The sequence below is a fragment of the Phodopus roborovskii genome, unplaced genomic scaffold (genome assembly GCF_943737965.1).
Source record: "Phodopus roborovskii unplaced genomic scaffold, PHOROB, whole genome shotgun sequence".
Taxonomy (NCBI): Eukaryota; Metazoa; Chordata; class Mammalia; order Rodentia; family Cricetidae; genus Phodopus; species Phodopus roborovskii.
The window spans coordinates 22,759,968-22,779,667 of NW_026126517.1; the positions used below are offsets into that span (position 1 = coordinate 22,759,968).

At 47.6% G+C, this 19,700-nt stretch overlaps 1 protein-coding gene across 1 annotated transcript in view; it reads left to right on the forward strand.

Annotated features, from left to right (window-relative positions):
• Dscaml1 (DS cell adhesion molecule like 1) overlaps positions 1–19,700 on the forward strand; it is a 315,656-nt gene that overhangs the window by 15,237 nt on the left and 280,719 nt on the right. The window contains exons 2-3 of the mRNA XM_051197313.1: positions 1,480–1,797; positions 4,760–4,906. Coding sequence (XP_051053270.1) covers positions 1,480–1,797; positions 4,760–4,906 — 465 coding nt within the window. The remainder of the gene's footprint in view (positions 1–1,479; positions 1,798–4,759; positions 4,907–19,700) is intronic.

Consider the following 19,700-nt stretch of genomic DNA (forward strand, 5'->3'; position numbering starts at 1 on the left):
TCAAGACCAAGACTGGGCTTCTTATTCCACATCCCAAATGGTCATCGGGGAAAGGCACTGGTCACCTTTAGGGAGCCAAGATGCATCACTGGGCTTCTTATTCCACATCCCAAATGGTCATCAGGGAAAGGCACTGGTCACCTTTAGGGATCCAAGATGCCATCAAGGACTCCCACTGCCTTCTGTCTCCAAGGCTAGCAACCCACTTCCTCCACTTATCCTTTTCAGGCTGAGATTGTGAGGCCCTTTCCTTGTCCCCCATAGGCTAGGAAGAGCAAGGGTCCCTACTTAGCAAGGCCTCCAAATTTCAACTCGGCAACCACCCTGTGCTATTGGACAATCCCCCGAATAACCTAAACTTATTGAAGGGACATGTTCAGGCTAGGGTTTTTTTGTTTTTTTGTTGTTGTTTTTTTTTTTTTTTTTTCAACTTGACACAAGTTAGAGTCATTCAGGGAAGGTGAACCTCATTTGAGAAAATTCCCCCACCAGATTGGCTTGTGGGCAAACCTGCAGGGGGTGTTTTCTTGATTAACTATTGCGGTAGAAGGGCCCAGTTCTCTGTTTGTGGTCCCACCTCTGGGCAGGTGGTCCTGAGTCCCAGGAATGCAGGCTGAGCAAGGCATGGAGAGCAAGCCAGTGAGAAGCACTCCTGCATGGTCTCAGCTTCAGCTCCTGCCTCCAGGATCCTTCCTTGGCTTCCCCTAATGATGGACTATATCATGAAAGCCAAACAAACCCCTTCCTCCCCAAGTAGCCTTTGATCATATGTTTTTATCAAAGTCATAGGAACTATAATTAAAATGGGTGATGAAAAGCAGTGTGGGGCTGGAATGGTTAAAAGTACTGGTTCTTTCCAAGGACCCAGGTTCGGTACCTAGAAACCATATGGTAACTCTAGTACCAGGAGATCTGATGCCCTTCTGGGCTCTGTGAGTACCACACATGCATGTGGTGCACATATATACACATACAGGCAAAACACTCATACATATAACATAAAATAGAGGAAGAGAAAGAAAGGAGGGGGTTTGGGAGGAGAGAGGCCCTATCCCCCTTGGGCTGTGCAAGTGCGTTAAAGAAATGTCTGGGAGGCAGACTGCAAAGAGTAGGTGTTAAACAAGTATGGATCTAAGTATCTCGGTGTCTCTCCTGGTATGTGCATTACCACAGTAGGTGGTGACTTTGGACCCTTCATACAACAGAGTTATGGCAGCCCTCCTCACCATGGACTTGGTTCAACACAGTAAATGAGACTTTTGACTTTGGTCATTCCTGTACCAACTAACCAAGAAACATCGATAGGGCATGAGTGCCCTTTCTCTTCTTTGCCATTTCCTGGTAAATAATTGGGGTTCAATGAGTGCTTATTGACTGACTGACTCTTGAAGGCTGGATGAGTCAGTGCCAACCTGAAAGGCTTCCAGACACGTTTCCCCAGTAGACCCTAACCAAATCTCTCTGCTTGCCTCCCCGCAGCCCGCCCTGAGGATGTTGGCACCAGCCTCTACTTTGTAAATGATTCCCTGCAGCAGGTAACCTTCTCCAGCTCTGTGGGTGTGGTGGTGCCCTGCCCGGCCGCGGGCTCCCCCAACGCGGCTCTTCGATGGTACCTGGCCACAGGGGACGACATCTACGATGTGCCACATATCCGGCACGTGCATGCCAATGGGACTCTTCAGCTCTACCCCTTCTCCCCATCCGCCTTCAATAGCTTCATACACGACAATGACTATTTCTGTACTGCGGAGAATGCAGCTGGCAAGATCCGGAGCCCCAACATTCGCATCAAAGCAGGTGAGGGACCAGACACCTGCATTGCGATGGTGGCTCCCTGTGAGCTCTGAACACAGAATGGGGTAGGCAGGCTGCCATTGTGAGGGTATATATGTGGTGTGCGCATGAGAGATGGAAAGAAACATTTACTTGGGAACAGCTTGGCCATCTACTGCAGGAACCTCAACTACTCATTCAAAGTGAGTACCTACCTCGTGCAGCACTGCCAGTGAGTTAAGTGAGACAGTGCTCGCCATTGAAACAGGAAACTGTTGCTTGAGCTTCATTTTTTAAAAACTCCTGTACCAGCTGGTTCTGTGTGCCAACTTGACACAAGTTAGAGTCATCAGAGAGGAAGGAGCCTTAGTTGAGGAAATGCCTCCATGAGATCTGACCATAAGGCATTTGCTTAATTGGTGATCAATGAGGGAGGGCCCAGCTCTTGGTGGGTGGTGCTATCCCTGGGCAGGTGGTCCTGCATTCTATAAGGTGGGCTGAGCAAGCCATGGGAAGCAAGCCAGTAAGCAGCAGCTCTCAATGACCTCTGCATCAGCTCCTATCCCCGGGAACCTGCCCTGTTTGTGTTCCTCTCCTGACTTCCTTGAATGAAGAACAGCAATGCTAAAGTGGAGCCTAATAAACCCTTTCCTCCCCCACAACTTGCCTTTTGGTCATGGTGTCTGTCGCAGCAATGGAAACCCAAACTAAGACCTCTCCTTTTCCTGAACTATATCATGGAAAGTGTTTGTTATCATATGCAGCTGAAACAATTTCCATAAGGTTCAACTAATACCCAGCACAGAGCTACACCCACAGCACTTCAGAGGTCTCCCACTTGCTCTCTGTGGACTCTGTTCTCCTCAGGACAGCCACTATCCTGACTTGGAATTATTTGGATATTTTGCCGTGCCCGTGCTTTACAGAAATGGAGGCCTATATTCTGCCTCTTCTGGGATCTTCAGCTCATTATTCTCGTCATGGAATTTATCCTCATTGCTGTGTGTGTGGAAAGGTCACTCATTATCATTGATGTATAGTATTTCACCATGGAACTAGGCCACACGTTATTTGTCCATCCCACTGTTGATGAGCATCTGAGTGCCACACAGCTCAGAGAACTGTCATTTAAATACAATTCAGGATGGAAAACCTTAGCAGTGAAACAGCTGGAGCTCTGAAGAGTCTGTGGGGGCACGGAAGCAGGGCTGAAACAGAAAGGGTCAGGCCTGGAAGGGGGCAAGTGGCTTTGGTCGGCTCTTTTTAACTAGGACATCACAACACACTACGCTTCTGATACAGATAGGAAGTGCCTCAGATAGCAGCAAGACACCTAAGTGTGGGCAGTGGTTTTCTTACAAGGGAATCTGGGTGCAAGAGGCCGGCCTACCATGTAGCTCTGGGGTGCCATCTGTCCTGCAGCCCTGTTGGCCAGGACCAGGTGGGCAGGCCTAGTGGCAGGTCCCAATAGGATGAGCTCTGGACTCTGACCTCCCCCTACAGGGTTTCTCACAAGAACAAGGCTGCAAGAATCTAGGCCCAGAGCTATGGGAGAGCAAGGGGTGAGTCCTGACCTCCCATGCCCTTGGGTAGCCTGGGGGTTAACTATTGGCCATACTGCCGGGGCAAGGGTTCTCTCCCATGCTCCTGCAGGTGTCTTTTCTTCGTTGTTTGGTTCTTAATACAACCCCAAGTATTGAGCTGGAAGCCTTGAAGCCTGGATTTAATTCTCTATAACCAGGAGCCCTGGGAAAGGCTGTCATGCTTCTGGTTACACACTCCCCTCATCAAGTTAGAATCGGTCTTCACAGGAAGTCTACACAAGGTTTCTTACCGAAGAGGAGGTCAAGTCAATGAAGTAATTTGCACGTGCCTGGCCTTTTCTGTGCTGCTCCACAGATGAGGAAATTAAGGCTCTAAGGTTAACTTACTTGCATCTAGCACTCCCCATGCTGCTCAGAGGAGTCCAGGGCCTGCTTGACTGATACGCTTGTGTCCACCTTGGTTGCCTCTCCAAGACCCCCTAAGGGTTGGTGTGCAACACAACCTGTCCTTGACCTCCACTACTCCAGCACCCTCGTGGGTCAGCTCCCTCAAGCTTCTTTGTGAGGCTGGATGGAGGAAATGCTGCCAGACCCACAGGAGGGCTGGGCCAGAGCCTGACAGCCATCCTCTCCCCTCCCTCTTTTATTCCCTTCCCTCCCTCCTCTCCTCTTGCCTGGAGAAGATGAAAGATGAAGGCCTGGGAAGGGCTAGGTCCACTGGAAACATGACCAATTAAAGAGGCCCTTGACGCTGCCAGAGAGGCTGCAGGTGCACTGCTTGTGGGGAGAATGCCAGGGCCCTAGGTGTCGCCCTGGCAACCATGGCAAGGAGAGCAGAAGGGCATGTTGCCCAGGTGTCTGCTGGGGACAAGGTCAACAGGCAGTGGGGGCTCTGAATTGTGAAGCTCTGCTTGTCAGAGAAGGGGGTAGAAGGAGGAAGAGGCCCCGGCTGAGGCCAAGCAGAGGAGGACAGAATAGGCAGAGCTCTTCATCCCACTGCTAAGGTAGGGTCAGCACACCTGCAGGATGTGACACACGAGTAGTTGCAGGTGACACCATGTGAAAAATGAGGGCAGGGCTGGGAACAGGCAGGAATAGACTCTAGAGGGACAAGATGGTCCTACAATCAGGACCAAAGTTGGAATAAGATTCAAGCAACGAGAGATGGGGGGCAGGGATATGGGGACTGTATCTGTGTCTCAGACATCCCCAGTTTCAATTATTCTCTTCTACTGCCACTGGGTACCACCAATCCCATGAAGAGCTCAATATCTGAACTGCATTTCCCAGGACACACTGGAATAGCTCCACAGTGCTGTTATCTCACATAATTTTGGTTTGGGTTTTAATTTGGCAAATGATGGTCACTGTGCTGAACCCACTTGCTGTCCCCTTTTCCCACCACCATGACTTTGTGACACTCTTCTTTCAATCTCCCACAGTTTTCAGGGAACCCTACACCGTCCGGGTGGAGGATCAAAGGTCAATGCGTGGCAACGTGGCCGTCTTTAAGTGCCTCATCCCCTCTTCAGTGCAGGAATATGTTAGTGTCGTGTCTTGGGAGAAAGACACAGTCTCCATCACTCCAGGTAAGGAATCATGGGTGGTGGCTGGCAGAGCTGCCTGGGTGGTGGATGGTACCTGACTTGGTCTATGAATGGAACAAGACTGCGACAATGGCATGGCTTTAGGGACTGATCTGTTACTGCTCTGTGGAGTTTTGGCAAATGAGCATCTTTGGTGTCCATCTGATCGTCTCTGTGTGGGATGGTAAGTCCATGTGCTGAGGCCTGTGCTATCTATAAATGTGCATAAAGGACTTCTGCTTTCCCCTGAGCTGACTGAAATGTCAGAAGATCCCCTCAGTGACTGATGTTGGAGTTCGGTTAGTACTGTATTGAGATAGCCCTCATGGTTTCATTTTCACCTGGGAAGGATTGTCCCTTCATCAGGAAGCATGTCTAGGAATCTCACAAGCGGACCCTTTAAATCTTTGTTCTGCCTTCAAGGCTCTAATAAAAAAGCCCACCCTAACCTCATCGCCCCACACAAGAGGGGCTCCACTTTCCTTCCTCTTTGGAGGTTCTTCCTGTAAAGTGAAGTATCCTGGCCAGGACTCTTTAAGCAGCCCATTGGCACCAAGATTCCCAGCCAGTTGTCTGCAGCGACCATGGTCTTCAGAGTTAGTTGAGGATGACATACCTTTATAGCAACCTATGATAGAGCAGGATTCTTCATCTTGATGAGCTCCCCCCACCCTGGGGTGTGAGCAGCACCTTTGAAATAGCAGTGTTCCGGTCAGCTGAATCCAAATCACTCAGGAGCAGGCTTGGGTCTCAGCACTGACCAGAGCTCTTTAGATGGATCTAAGATACAGAAAGGTGGAACTTTGCTCACATGTTTGTAGGTAGCATAGCAGGTGCTTTAAAAGAAGGAGAAGAAGACGACGACATAAACGTGTGCCATTTCTTTGTCCCAGTTCCAAACAGATGGCCAGGCAAAAAGATCTCTCAGTACCAGACAAGTTAGCAGCCTGATGGTAACAAGGCAGACTCAATGCTACATACAGATGCCTCCTTTCCTTTCTGTAAAACTGTAAGTCACTGGAAGCTGTCTGGAAGGAGAGCCCCAAGAGAAAGTGACAAAGAGAAGGAATCCAGGGTTGGGAATGGTACTGTGGGTGCCAATAGGAAAAGTGCTTGAACCTCAGGGGAGCATCTGTGGGAGCCCACAAGGCTGAGACTGAGGTCCCAAATGAGACATGGCAAACACAGTCAAAGATCCAAAGGCATCGTTCATGTAGGGAACACAGGCTGGTGGATGCTTACACATCTCTGGGGAGGCCTCAAAAGTAACGGACACAGGGATTCCTGCAGCTCTAGCAAAGTCTGGTTGAAGGCATTTAAAGACCACAAGGAAATGTGGTATTTCTTATACACTTGGGTTTATGGATGAAGCATTATGTCTATTAAAATAATAATTATGTTATTAAAACTTTTTGAGTACTTGCTATTTTCCTGGCACTGGGCTGACACCTTCATATATCACCTCATTTTAGCCTCACAGAAAGCCCAGAAGTATATTTTCCCCCTTTCCACTTACAGAAGAGAAAACTTAGGCTCAGAGGAGGAACTCAATTTCTTCCAGATCACATGTCCATTACTCAGCTGAGGCAGAAACTGAAGCAGGAGTTCCCCAAGTTTGTGCCCCCCTTGCGTGCACACAAATGTGCCCAGTTTCTCAGAGTACCATGAAGATTTAAATGTGTGCTTTAAGCAGTGAGAGCTTTGGGGGAAGTACTGTTAGTTTTCTAAAGGGATGGTTTTGTGGAACCAAATGCGGGGAGTGATTAAGAACCTAGAATCTGGGGCAAGACTGTGTGAGACAGAAACTCACTCCATTGCTTACTAGCAATCATAGGGCCCCACTTCCTAAAACTGTAGAATGGGTTTATAGGGTTGAAATAAAAATATGCAATGTTCAGAATGTTGCCTCACATTTTGATGATGTGCTGGGTTGTGGCTGCCATTGTTTAAGTAGAGAACGGTGTCCTTCATTATTTCTTCTGGTTCCTTGTGTACTGTGTGTATTTCTACTATGTTGCTGACCTTGTATCTCATTCCCAGACTGGGTCTCCTAGGAATGATAACAGTGTTGCTTTTTTTGCATGCATCCTTAGATCCTAACACATTGTCCTCTGTACTTACTTACAACAGTAAGGACTCACTCAGTGTCCAGTAAGGAAGGACTGGCTGCTTGAGAATTCTGAGAGATTCTGGGAGGCAGTCTAGACAGACAGGGACATGAAGACAAGCTGGTATGTGCAAGGTAGCAGTTGAGAGGGGTGGTTAACTAGTTTATGAGCCCAGGAGCTGGAGACAGCAAGCTCCTCCAGGTATCCCTTGCAGTTAGTTGGTGCTTCAGAGCAGTCTTTGATGTCAGGACCAGGCTGGTAGCTCCAAAGGGCATAATTACCAGAGAAGTGGCCTTGATTATGCTAATCTGCAGGACCATGTTAAACTTTGGTAGACCAACTTCCTTTCCTTTGGTTTTGGAGAATTCCCCTCTCTTGCCTAGCCTTTCAGCTCCAGCTATAATCCTATTAGATCCTTCTATAGCTATTTGTTAGGTCCGGGGACAGTCTTCCAAATACATTGAGTCTAACTAATATGTCTCTGGGAGAGAATCCCAGGGGAAGCAGAGATAGTGTTGCTTCACTGTACCTGGTTTCTGTAGGTGAAGGCCAGAGATTGGGGACACCTGCCATATGCTTTAATTTTGGAAAATGCAAGTAGTTTATATAGCTTTATAAAATAGTGCTTTTATACTACCAATGTTCCAGTGTGCATACATTCTGTACATTTAGGCACATCACATGTTTTGTGGTAGCAGGACACTGCTTCTTACTGTGGAGGAGGCAATAATCTAATCTGGTCTGAAAGCAGAGAACGGATGCAGCAATGTTAGCATCTGGAGCAGGGAACCTGTGTTAACTTTGATCTCTGGATCCATGGGCTAGTCTCTAAAATTCTTCACTCCAGGGCCAGCAGGAACAGGTGCTGGAAAGCCAAAGAAAACCAGAAGACTGGGATGGACCAGTTGAGGTCTCAGAAAGCATCCTCCTTGGAAAAATCATATATCCTGGGAGGAAGGGCCTGTTGGCCACAGAATTGGAGCAAGGCCTCCTGAGCCTCTTCTTGATGGAACTCAAGATTTAAACAAGCTCTGGGAGTTGAGTATTTGCTCACAGGCTGCCCTTCCTGGCTAGCCATGCTGTCTTGGAGCTGGCCACCAAAGCCCTATCCAGCTTTTTGTTATAATTTCTCAGAGCTTGGAGAAGCTAGAGAGATAGCTCAGCCAACTATTGCTCCTGTCTCCACTTGACTTCCCAACCACTCCTGCCTTCAGCTGTTTGTTGTTTTTAAAACCTGGTCTTCTAAAAGTGTATGTAAAATCTTTGATTTGCCAGACTCCTACCCCAATGTCCCTCCTAGAGTACCGTGTGTGTGTGTGTGTGTGTGTGTGTGTGTGTGTGTGTGTGTGTGTGTGTGTGGTTGTGTCTAGGAAAACAGGGGTGAAACCATCTCTTCAGAGTGAGCAGGATGGCCATAAGAGGACTATGAGCAGTGTACAAACATGGATCAGAATTAAGGCCTTCAGTGAAGCCAAGATGTGCTTTAATTTCCCATCTGCATGATCACCATTACAATGCATGTTATTGGATATAAAGATAAATCCGGCCCTGTTCCTAATAGCTTTTAATTTCCACCAGACCTGATTATATCGATGCAGGCTCCTTGTGGGAGTTTCCCAGCATGCTCTTCCCCAGCATTCTGACTGGCTTTCTTAGCCCCAATGGGGAGTTTTGGACACAGCTCAGATGCCAGCCAGATGTATTCCCTGCTGCCCTGGAAGATGAGCCTGGCTGAGCTGCCTTGTTGGTGTGGATTGGGGCTCTTGGATGCTAGGCTGTCACTGGGCCTTGGTCCAGCATGGGGGTACATTGGGGACTCTGAATCTTGGGGGAGGGGGCAAGCAGGGACAAAGGGAATCTGTCAGGGAGGGGATCTCTCTGAAAAGGCTCTTGCTTCAAGGATTCTCATTAGACAGTGCCTTGCCCAGATTAAAGGGTCCTAAGGTTTTCCATGGACTTCTACATCTCTTTCCATTTGTCTCTGCTGTTTTTCTGGCCTAACTTATCTACCCATGTCCTCTTCCTATAAAGACCCTACACCTCCTTCCTCCTGGAACTTGGTGCCCACATATCCCCTTCCATGAGTCTATACCATAAGCCTGCAGCAGATGATACATCTCCTTTCTATTTCTGTTTGCACAGGAGGGTGTGCGATATTCCCGTCATTTTATTTTATCCCCGGGACCAGCATAATACTGCAACAGAGTGATAAAGATAACAAGTTTAAGGGTGATGCCTGTCATGTATGGAGCCCTCTTTTGGGGTTAGGTATATAATCCTCACAATCACCTTTTAAGACAGATCATGCCCCCTCCCCATTTATAAATGACAAGATAGAGGCCCAGGGAAGTTAAGTATCTTCCTCATGGCCACACAGCTGATTTTTGTGGCCTGGATTTGGGATGGGGGAGCTTCTGGCTTATTCAGCTTCCTGCTGACTCTCTGGAGCAGGTTCCCAGAAGAAATCATCTGTTCTGTCTTTGGACTTCAACCCAGAATGGGGAGCCTGTCCCTGACTCCTGCACTTGCTTGGGGACAAAAACATGTCACTAACCACCAAGTTCTGGCTGTGTGTTCAGTGACCAGAGGTTCTGGCCTTTCTGACAGAGAGCAGATTTCTAGCTTGGAGAGCAGTGGACAGAATAACCATTCTCACATGAAGGCTGTAGGGGACACCAGCTCTTGGTTTTAGTGGGAGACACAGGGAACTGAGCCTGATCCAGGAACTGAGCGCTGACCTCCTGCATCAGCTCTGATGCCTAGAGACACATGATCCCATTGCAGTGAACAGACATAAGCTGGCTTTGGCTTTGGAATGCAGATCTGGTTTATGAATTACAGTTCATACACTGACCTTAAGGCTGCTTCAATCCTGTGTGTCTGCTCTAGGTTGGAAGGCTGGGTGAGGTTGGGCACAAACACAAAGGGATGGTGGTCGCACAAACCCTTTAAGTGGCCACAAGTAGGCTACGAGTGAACTCCTGGATTTGTAGACTGTCAGGATGGGGAGAGGCCCCTGGGTCACAGAGCTCTGATCCTTCTTGGTGACTGGTGTGAGACTCAGGCCTAGAGCTATACTGTCAGGCCAATGTCTGGCTGTACACATTTAGTGAACACAGTTTTAATGACTCATGGGGTATTTTATTTATTTATTTATTTATTTATTTATTTATTTATTTATTCAAGCTTCCCACTTCCTTTGTCTAAATTCTACCCATCCTCCAAAGTATTTTCAAATACCATTCTGTTCTGACTCCTGCTAGACCGGATTTGATCACCACGCAGACTGGCCCTTTCCCAGGGACCCTCTTCCACATCCTCTCCTAGCTGTATCACTTCCTGTCTTGGGTCCTGAATGTGTCACCCCTCCTACAGGAGTGAGGCACCCTCTGGGACATGTCTTCACCCAGCCCCTTTGCTCTGATCCTCAGGGGGGATGGTCAGCAATGAGGATGAAGTGCCTGTCATAGCAGTGACCCTTGGAAGCAGGAAGTGAGAGGCCCGCCTAAGGCTGCACAGTAAAGGGATGGCATTGGCAGCTTGTGCCAGGAGAGTCTATCAGTCTTGAGAAAGTTACAAAGACATGGACAGATAACCAAGATCCTGTTTTGTTTTGCCTTTTAACTTAAATGCTCTATGGTCCTATCTGGTCAGCACGGGGAAAACTGAATGCCTGGGTGGGTGGTGTTATGCGTCTCAGACTCGCTCATGCTTGGCAGTCACTTCATGCAAACCTGGGAACAATGAAGGTGTGCTGCAACACAGTGATCATCAGCTCCTTCACTGGCTCTGTGTGCTCAGGCCCCAGCTTAGGGATAAGCGTTTCCTCTAAACAACAGTTTGTAACACACTACTGGGTTTTCTTGTTTGCTCCATAATTGTTACTGTGGCCATTTTGTTTTTGAGGATACACAGCTAGGTTTAGAGACTTGTGCAAAGAGAAGAGAAATTAAAGGGGAGAAAATGAATGCATATTAAACTACCCATCTGTAGGGTCTTGGTGGCAGTTATTTACATGTCACCTCATGTCATTCTCCTGGTGAGTCTGTGAGGGAAACACCTCCACTTGCAGATTTAAAGAAAATGACACCAGAGAGACCAGGTAATTTGCTCCAGAACACACAACTTCCACCAGGCAAAACCTGAAACTCTTTGTCCCTGGACCCCAAGCTCCTTCCTTACCAGTGACTTTGGGGTAGGCTAGGGCCTTCCAGCTGTCATTGTTTCCTTTATGAGGGCAGCTCCCTAGAGTAAAGGCAGCTGGCTCTTCTGCTTCTCTTTGCTTTGGTGAAGAAGGGAACATAGGACTCACGTAGTCCTAGATTCTCTCCTCAAGTACATCCTTAAAACAGACGTTGTCCAAAAAAAAAAAAAAAAATGGGTGTGATGACATATTCATGGCATTTGAGAGGCGGAGAATGAAGGGTCAGGAGTTTAATCTAGCCTTGGGTGCATGAGAGGCTGTCTCAAACCAAAAGAAAACCCTTAAATTCAACACACTCTGCAAGGAAACCCTCAGGAGCCACCAAGGCACCCTTTTCCCTGATTCAGTGGCTCACGATGGAGGACAACCACTATCATAGTGGATGGGAAGAAATAAATGGACAGTGAGGCAGCATTCACACTCTCCGGTGATATGCACCCTTCCCGGGTCTTGTCATTTTATCTCTGCATACATCCTACCTAGCAGGTTCTCTTACTACTCACATCCAATGTCAAGGGTCTGAGACACATGGAGGTCAGCCACCTGCCCCAGCCAGCACAGCATGACTTCCCTCTTGGGCTCCCTTGCCATCTGTGTTCCACACTGCCTTTTCCTGCACTGCTCTAAGTGCAGAAACCAAGCGCATTTACAGGTATCCTATCTTTGAGTCCTTCTAACCACATCTGTATGAGTTAAAGGGACTCATTGAACAGTGAACTAAGGCTTGGGGTGGAGCTGTAATGCCTTCCCAAAGCCATGTCACCAGGAGAAGCTTAACTGGACTCTGGGTTTACAGCCTTCATCCCAGAAGCTCTGGAGGCTCAGAGCTTGTCTGGCTCCCCGGGACTCCTTCCAATGTCCCAGCAGGCAGCCTGTTCTGCAGTCATTCGCCAGTTGGTTGGTTCCAGAGCCATCAGCCTCGCTCCCCAGTCAAGCAGAAATGTCTGTGTTTGCAGGTGCCTCTGGCAGTGTGTGCATGTGTCGTGTTTTGCTTTTCCACTTAGTTCATGGCAGGCGCTGCATTTCCAGAGCACCCACTGGGTGAATTTCCACAGATTTAAGGCAGTTGCAGGCAAACGCCCTGCCTCAGGATCATGCCGCGACAGTGGACACAGAACAAGCAGCATTGTTTGGTTAAGTTGGCACCTCTGTAAGTTACCCTGAAATCAGAGCAGAATTCTTTATAGAAGGTTATCCTATACATAAATCATCATTAGACCACCTCATTTTTGTTTAATGCCTACCTAACTGTGCTGCAGTCTAAAAATGTGTGTTTAGTGAAGTCAAGGGTTGCAGGGAAATTATAGGGTTTTCAAAAACCCATTTGCTTTGCCAGTGCTCACATCAGAATCAATCTTACCTTCAGTTCTCAATCGCATTGCAAACAGGCAGCATTGCTTGCCGAATACTGGCATTTAATATAGGGTAGCATTTATTCAGAAGGAGCCAACAGCGCTTGCAGAATGGCGGAGCTATGTATAGATGCCACTTCCTGCCAAGCTTGTGATTTTGAACTCTGTGGCATATCCATAAGCTGTCTCTGCCATAGTGAGAGCCATGGCCACAGCCATAGCTAGGGCCACAGTTACATGGAGATGGCGCCCAGGTTGTGAGTGCTGAGGATGAGTGGCTGGACTGAGGGGGGGGGTCAGCATCTGCAAGGCTGTGTATCAGCACACAATGGGCACTTAGACAATTTTGTTTGGTGATTAGAAGGTGATTAGCCAGGGTAGTGGCTGGTTGTGTGGTCTGGGTGGGAGAAGGAGTGGGTTCAAGAAAAAAAATGTGCATAGTGCTACCTGTCCCTACGGTGTCTAGGATGAAGTCACTGCTCCTTTATACTCCCCAAACCAGCAAGACTTGTTTGGAGTTCCTGATGGGATGAAGTAAGCGGTATGGCAAAGAGTGCAGGGTGAGGGTTCAGGGACTAGGGTTCAAATCTGACCCCATTCCTCACTTTCCATAAATGGCTGGGCAAACCCTTAGCCTTGTAGAGTTTTGAAGTCACCAGATTTTGTTGTTGTTTGTTTTGTCTTTTGTTTTTTCAAGACAGGGTTTCTTTGTGGAGCTTTGATTGGCCTGGAACTCTCAGCCTGGCCTTGAACTCACAGATATCCACCTGTCTCTGCCTCCCAAGTGCTGGGATTAAAAGCATGTGCCAGCATGCCCAGCCCAGTGCTGTTTTGAGGATGAGAAATTACCCCTTTTTTCCTGTGTGTAATATAGGGGAAATATATTCTCTATATATGACATATTTTTTTCATGCAGATCTGTTCTCTACATGTAGACATTATTCATGCAGAATGTTGATCCCTCCTACTGCTAGGCAGACATGCACCAAGTCCTTGGATCAGTGCTGGAGTCCCAAGGAGTTTGGTCAAGTGCTTAGGTGGACCCTCAGAAGTTCCTGGGGTTAAGACTTCAAAACCAGAGTCTAGTGGAGCACTTCCTGGTGACACACCCTAGGGCAGGCCTCACAGTCCCATCCCTCCTGTCACCCAGGCCTTCATTTCTCTGTCTGTGCAATGAATCTGTTGGATTGGGAAGAATGATCACAGATGTGTGAACACAGAAGTGTGAACAGTGGACAAGAAGCTATTTACAGGGACTCATGTGGCCTTCGGGGCTACAGGTAAAGGAGTGGTGAGGCGGCCTGATGGTGTGGCAGAAGCAGGAAGCTCCCTGGCGCCTGCCTCTGTGTTGGTGGCCACCTGGCATCTGACTATGTGGCTGGGCCTGCAAGGCCTATGTCTACAAGCAGCGTATGAAAGGAGGGCTTGTTTTGGTTTTCAGTGTGAAGTAGAGTGCATGGGGGAGGGGGAAGTGTGTTGGCAGCGACAGGGACATGAGGCTGCTTGCTCCCATCTTTAGAGAGCAGAAAACATAGAGAAGTCAGGAAGCGAGGCAGGGCTATAAACCTCAAAGACACTACCCCTAACCATACCCCACTCCATCCATACCCCCACCCCATCCATACTCCAACCCCTATCCATGCCCCCATGCATTCACACCCCTATCACACCCCACACCCCTATCCACATCCCCATATCCTTATCCACACCCTCCACCCCTGTCCATACATCCCCACCCTTATCCATACTCCCCATCCATGCCCCCTCCCAACCAAATGATCCACTTCCTCCAGCTAGGGTCTACCTCTGGAAAGTTGCACATCCTCCATCAACAGCACCACCAGCTGGGGTCTAAGAGTCCGAACACAGGAGCCTGTATTTAAACCCTACTACCTGCCTTTAGGTGGAATGCACTGCAGTGGACAAGAGTAGGGCATAGTGCTTTGGACCAAGGTCTCTAAGCTAGAGATAGGTTCTGCTCACACCTGAGGCTCTTCCTCTTTGCTCCAGGGCTACAGAGGCAAGGGGCTGAGAGCATTGTCTCACACCCATGCCTTTAGGGGCATAGAATCTGAGTGAGCTGAGAAGACAACTGAGGAGGCCGAAAGGGGTGAAAGTGAGGGCCAAGAGGATGGTGGTGGAGCAGGGATGGGGTCTGGGGCTATGAGTTCAGATTCTGCCTAGATGTGGAGCGAGTTGACTTTCTCATCATTCTTGTGGGCTATCTTTGTGAAGCAAACGTTTTCCTCTTTTTTTTTTTTTTTTTCTGAGACAGGGTTTCTCTGTATTGTTTTGGAACCTGTCCTGGAACTCGCTCTGTAGACCAGGCTGGCCTCGAACTTACAGAGATCCACCTGCCTCTGCCTCCTGAGTGGTGGGACTAAAGGTATGCGCCACCAACAACCATCTTACAAACATTTTCCTTCTTAAAGCACATGGCTGAAGTCTCCCAGAGTAAGATCTAGAACATGAAAGAGCTTGACAGGATCCCTAGACGGGGTCTCGACCACTTTGGCAAACCTCTATCTCCAAAAAACTATTTACATTATAATTCATAACAGTAGCAAAATTACAATTATGGAGTAGTAACAAAATAATTTTATGGTTACCATCACATTAGGAACTGCATTAAAGAGTTGAAGCATTAGAAAGGTTCAGAACCTCCATTCCAGAGTCTAGAATGTTCCAACCACTACAAGGCATCCTCTAAGGAAGCTGGTTGTAGAGGCCTCCCTTGAGATGTGGCTGGACATAGCAGACTGTAGCTGTGTGGCACCATGTATTGAGTCAGTTTCTTCCCATATGTTGGCATAAGCAACCCCAACTGACTGAATTTTTAGTTTATTATTTAAGCTAGCAAATGTTTTTTGAGCACTTTCTGTGTACAAGATGCTGTGTTATGCAGACAGTGATTCCCAGGGGTCTTTGCTTGAGGACCCCAAGGGATTGGGGTGGGGGAATTCCTCTTCCCACACACCCAAGAAACTCAAAATAGATATGTATGCACATGTATAAATAGTATGCACAATATAATTTGTTCACTTTGTCACCTGCCTAGAACTCTAGCAGGTTCCCAGAGCAGAGACCTGAGGGAGATGCCCTGGTTTCCTGTCATGACAAATGACAAATGACATCTTGGAGAATCCCACTTGGGGCTGGGGCCTAAGCCCTGCCTCTTCTCTGAACAAAGAGGGCAGTTCCCATTTCCTCTTTGTGTTTAAATGTTCTGAATTTTCCGGATAGCTTCTGTCCATCATTTAATGGAGCCTATTGGGCATGGAAGGGTGGGCAGAAGAGTAGGCATAAGTAGGGCATAAGCATTAATTCTGGTTTCTGAGGATCTTAGTGTCTGACAAACAAGATGAGCTCAGGATACTGATGTCCCCAACCCAAGGTAGTGTGTGATAAATGTGTTAGTGACATTAATTTCTCTTGTCCAGTGTTAGAGAGGCATCTCTCATGCTTAGACAAGGCACCTTTCACAAGAGTTCTGCAGAGTACATCCACTGGGTAGGCTGATTGCCTATAGAGGAGAGTTGTAGACCTGCCATATGTCAACTATAGAGTCACCTTGGAGCTTTCAAGAACACCGGTACACACACACACACACACACACACACACACACACACACACAGAGAGAGAGAGAGAGAGACAAACACACACACCATCACAGTGGGGCTCCAGTGAAGGGAACCACAGGAGTAAGCTCCCGGGGAGCCTTAAAGCATGGCTTGTGTTCAGGGCACAGTCTGTTTTGACTAGAGTTCAGAAGTGATCAGTTGTGGGAGTGACTGATGCTGCATGAGCCAAGTGTAATTGAAGGGCAATGGGGAGTCATTGAAGATTTTGAGTGGGGTGGGGGAATGTTCAGTGGTATTTCAGGGAAAGGGGAGGTGATCCTCAGCATGAGGTACTGGAGTCATTCTCTGTTTTTGAACTTCCCAGAGATTGTTGCTAGGCATCCTTGGGGAGGTGAGACATGGATCAACCTTTCTCCCACATCCCACACGTCCATCCTCTTGGTCCTCTTCTTGGTCCCATAATTTATAGCATTCCAAGTCCAAAAACTAGAACTCTCTGAAGTAATCCCCAAACCTCAAGTGTTTGAGCAGCAATGTTGTGTGACTTTTCCTGGGGAGACATGAACAAAAGTCTATTCTCTCCATCAATGACAGACTAAAGGAAAGATTCTACCCAAGTCTAGGGAGCCAATGAGTTTATGGGTGGCTCGAAGCCAAGCTTCATCATCCAAAAGCTACCCCAGGATGGGTGATGACATTGGATCCCTGGAGCTTGCAGGCAGCATCACTGTAGGGTCTCCTCTCCATAGCAACTGTTCACCACTTGTGGACTCTCCAGGAGGGACCTTATGAGACTTTTTGCTTTTCGAACTTCCTGACTCACCTCATGGGTTTTATGAGCTTCCCCCGTTTCCTGTCTAAAGAAGAAATGTTTCAGTTCTGAGGAAATAGCTAAACAATAACCAACTTGATGTCAGATAGAGAATTGCACACCTGGTCTCCTTTATGGGTCTCAGCAAAAGACAGTCACACTGAAAGCACTGTGTGACATTACCTTCAGGTTATGGATACAAGGTATGCTTGAAATAGAAGTGATTTTAGCATTTAGACTTGAGTCTAATCCTGGAGAGACCTCAATGTAGGTATACAAATATTCCAAAACCTAAAACATTTGGTTTTAAGATACTTAGCCTTTGGTAATAAGCTATGTTTTATTGTGCTCTGACAACATACACCATACTTTGGTATGCATTAATTTTGATTCTCATATTGAGCCTGCAGAGCATAGAAGCCAGTGCCTTCATTTGCAAATGGGTACACAGAGGACTGGCAACTACTGTATCTCTCTAGTTCCCTGAAAGGGTCAGGCCCCAGGGGCAGCTTCTGTGCTGGAGTGAGACCCTCTACGAGTCCCAGAACATTTCATCTGTTTCCTTGTGATGGGAGCCTATGATTGATTAATGAAGACATACTTAGCCAGCCTGTAGACCACAGCTAGCTAAAGAAAATGGTAGTACTACAGCTTTCTTTCTACTGATGAGTTCACTTTCTCAAGGCCCTTTCAGGCTGTCTGGTCTCATTTGATATTTGTTAATTTTTAGATGGGCGACTGAGGCTCAGAAAGATGCCTTCCATGATGCCAGAGAGTAGTAGCAGGATGGGAGAGGAGGAGGTTCAGGATTGTATGAGATTTGGGACTATCATAAAGCACACAGCACTTGCCGTGTGACAGGCCTTGTAAGAACTGCTTTATCTAAACAAATTCTGAATATTTAAAGAAAGGGAGGGGCCAATGTACACACTGATGTACTCACTTTGCCCTCCTGGGACTTATGTTTCTGAGGGCATCTGATCTCACAAGACATTCTATTGGGGCTATCTGGTGCGTGGCTCCAAGATCCTCCACAGGGCTGGATGATCTGCAGGAGGCAAACAGAAGACTTCAGGAAATAGGCCCCAGATCTGGACTTTAGTCCCCAAGATTACACTGGGCCTCAATCTAGGACCATATGTCCAACTCTAAGGCCTTAGTCTAAGCACGCTAAGATTCAGGTCTATAGTATGAGGCTGGGACTAGAGTGAGAACTCACAGCAGAGGCCAGGTGTTCATGTATGCCCCTTCATAATTGTTTTCCCCCGTCCCCTTCTCCTTTGCATAGTTTCTTCTTATAGTCATGTGCTGTCTCAGAGTATATAGGTATACCTCTAAGCAAGTAGGAAGCTTGTAGAAGGTTTAAGTTTCTGCTTCCTTCATCTCTAAGCAAAGGCAGGGCCCCTCTCTGCATGTTACTTTCCTCATCTGCAAGTGACAGGCCAGAACAGGTGAAGCCCTTCAGTCCATTCCTGCTTCCTGCAGCTCAAACAGACAAGTCACACTGGGTGCTGGGGATATGGCGACAGGCAGGTGGCCTACAATGGGAAAGCAGACAAATTAAAAACATTCCAATGTGTATATTAAGAAATCCTCACACAATGTGCACAAAGAAATAGGGTGGACAGTGTAGCCATATCCATGCTGACGATGGTTATAATCCAGGCAAACCTGGGCCCACCCACCCTTTGGGAGCTTGGCACAGTGTGTTACCCCTCTGCGAATGGCAGGCAGTACCCTAGCTCTGCACGCAGCTACAGGTGCAGAGTTCTCTTTAAGAGGCAAGCTCTGCCCACTTTCTCTTGCTCTCTTTCTGATGCTTCTCTGTGGAGGCAGCCCCCTTTCTTTTTCTCCTCTTTTGCCTCCTCTCACTCCTTTACCCCAATAAACTTTCCACAGAAGTTCTGTCTATAGGTCTCTCTGTCTGTACCCCACTCGCTGCCGTTTGTCCCTCGCCCACCATGGGATCCGTCGAGGCCATATTCCTCACAATGATAACAAGGACATTAGAAACCAGTGTGGGTAAATGCGGTCTGCTTACTATGTACAGTGAAGTACTATGCTTCAGGGGCAACACATGCTGCAGAACTTTACAAACCAGCCTGGACATGTTGCAGGGAGGGTGGTAAGTGGGGGAGGGGGTGGTGGTAGCAAATTGCAGAAGAATGAGAACAGTATGGTGCCATTTGTACAAAGTTTGGAAACATGCAAGCCAGTCCTCTGTAATCTGTAATGCTTCTGAGTATATACATATGCAGCAACAGCATCTCAACATGCATGGGACAAAAACACCATACTCAGAGCAGTGCTTACCTCCAAGGAAGAGGTGATGGCTCGGCAAAGAGAAACAATGCTTTTCAGAATGTCTTATTTCATAAACAGTTTCTTCTTCTTCTTCTTCTTCTTCTTCTTCTTCTTCTTCTTCTTCTTCTTCTTCTTCTTCTTCTTCTTCTACATGCATGCTATAGTTCATTTAAAAAGTCATTTATTTCATGGCTGGGTACAAGGTTATAGAAGGCTGACATAAGCTTTGGGTCTCTCTGTGATATTTCAGGGCTAGGGGTGGAATGGTGGCTGGTCCTGGAGAACTTGAGAGGTGGTCTTGGGGGCAGAGGCCAGCGCACACATCACTGTTCAGCTCTGCTCTGTGGACTCTTGTTTCTTAAACTCTTTTCCAGAGCCACCTTGGGTGGGATTGGTGTGCAGTAGTTGTTAAATAACAATAAAAGTGGCATAAATA